General features: G+C 33.7%; 1 protein-coding gene across 1 annotated transcript in view; it reads left to right on the forward strand.

The window, feature by feature from the left end:
• The window catches only part of LOC106464173 (protein Wnt-2b-like), a 47,549-nt gene extending 46,461 nt beyond the window's left edge, over positions 1-1,088 (forward strand). Inside the window, exon 4 of the mRNA XM_022391861.1 lies at positions 819-1,088. Within this exon, the coding sequence (XP_022247569.1) occupies positions 819-1,088 (270 nt within the window). The remainder of the gene's footprint in view (positions 1-818) is intronic.
• Positions 1,089-1,305: the final 217 nt, after the last annotated feature.

Consider the following 1,305-nt stretch of genomic DNA (forward strand, 5'->3'; position numbering starts at 1 on the left):
ATACTCAATGTACAGCTGAACATCACATTTCATCTAGAGGCACTGTATCTACTACAGCTAAGTTAAAATGATTGAGTAACACTGCCATGACTCTACACACAGGACCGTACTTTTGGTCGAGTCTTGGGTATTGCCACAGATTTTTCAAATGGTGGAATGTAACTGTTTTTATGTTTCTATACACATCTAAGCACTCGTAAACTCACTTTGAACGCAGCTACTTTTTATCCATTTTAGATTAAGACAAATAAGGCGTAAAAAAAAAGTGCTAAAATATTTTTCTTCGCTTTGTTGAAGAATTCAAACATATACTAAACAAAAGGATCGTCGCGAAACGAAATTCCACTGGTAGATAATAATATTTAATATGGCTTGAAAACTTTACCACATATTTTTACGTTGTTTTTGGTTAGAGTCTGGAAAGGTTAATGAGAAATTAGTTTTCACCGCTACTAGGTTAAAACTAATGATTTAAGGTCCTAGGGTCGAGTCGAATCTGATAACAGTAAATGACTTAGTAGTATAAGTAAGATTAATATAAAAAACAACAAACCTTTTAAAGAAGAAATGTAAAACAAGCATCAATATGAATATAAAAAAGGAGCCAATTTTTCTCCATTTTTATTCATTGCTTATTTTACCCACTTTTTCATTACATCTTTACAGAATTTGTTCTTTTATATAAGCTTTTTTTATCACATCTATATATGGCTGATTTTTATTCTAACTTGGTTATTTTCGTGCATGTATTTTTTTTAATCGGTTCTAATGTATTATGAATGCAAACTTTATGACGCTAGTAATTTTCCTGTTTACAGGCTTTAAAGAGAAACATGGAAATGCTATGTAAGTGTCACGGGGTATCAGGATCCTGTTCCATGAGGGTTTGCTGGAGACAGCTTAAACCTTTCCGCCAGGTGGGCGAGTGGCTGTCCCGTAAGTTTGATGGAGCGACACACGTGCGCGCTGTCATGAAACAGGACAATCTGATGCTGATTCCATGGAAGGAGAACATTAAAAGGCCAAGCAAAAAAGACCTAGTTTACCTCGAAGAGTCTCCTGATTTCTGTTACAGGAACGAAACGTGAGCTTTATTTCTAAACAATTCTAACACTGGTTTTGCCTCAGAATGAAATGTTATAGAAGAGAGGACTTAGCGAAGAGATTATAAACTTTTATCTATAATTAAATATATATATATTCTTTACTATAGGCGTGCTTTGATCTATTTTCAAAATGAATAATTGTTCACGGTGTGTTCAAGAGTACAAGAAAGAAAAATTAAATGTGTAGAAGTTAGGAGAA

The sequence above is a fragment of the Limulus polyphemus genome, unplaced genomic scaffold, assembly GCF_000517525.1.
Source record: "Limulus polyphemus unplaced genomic scaffold, Limulus_polyphemus-2.1.2 Scaffold1578, whole genome shotgun sequence".
NCBI classification, from domain to species: Eukaryota; Metazoa; Arthropoda; class Merostomata; order Xiphosura; family Limulidae; genus Limulus; species Limulus polyphemus.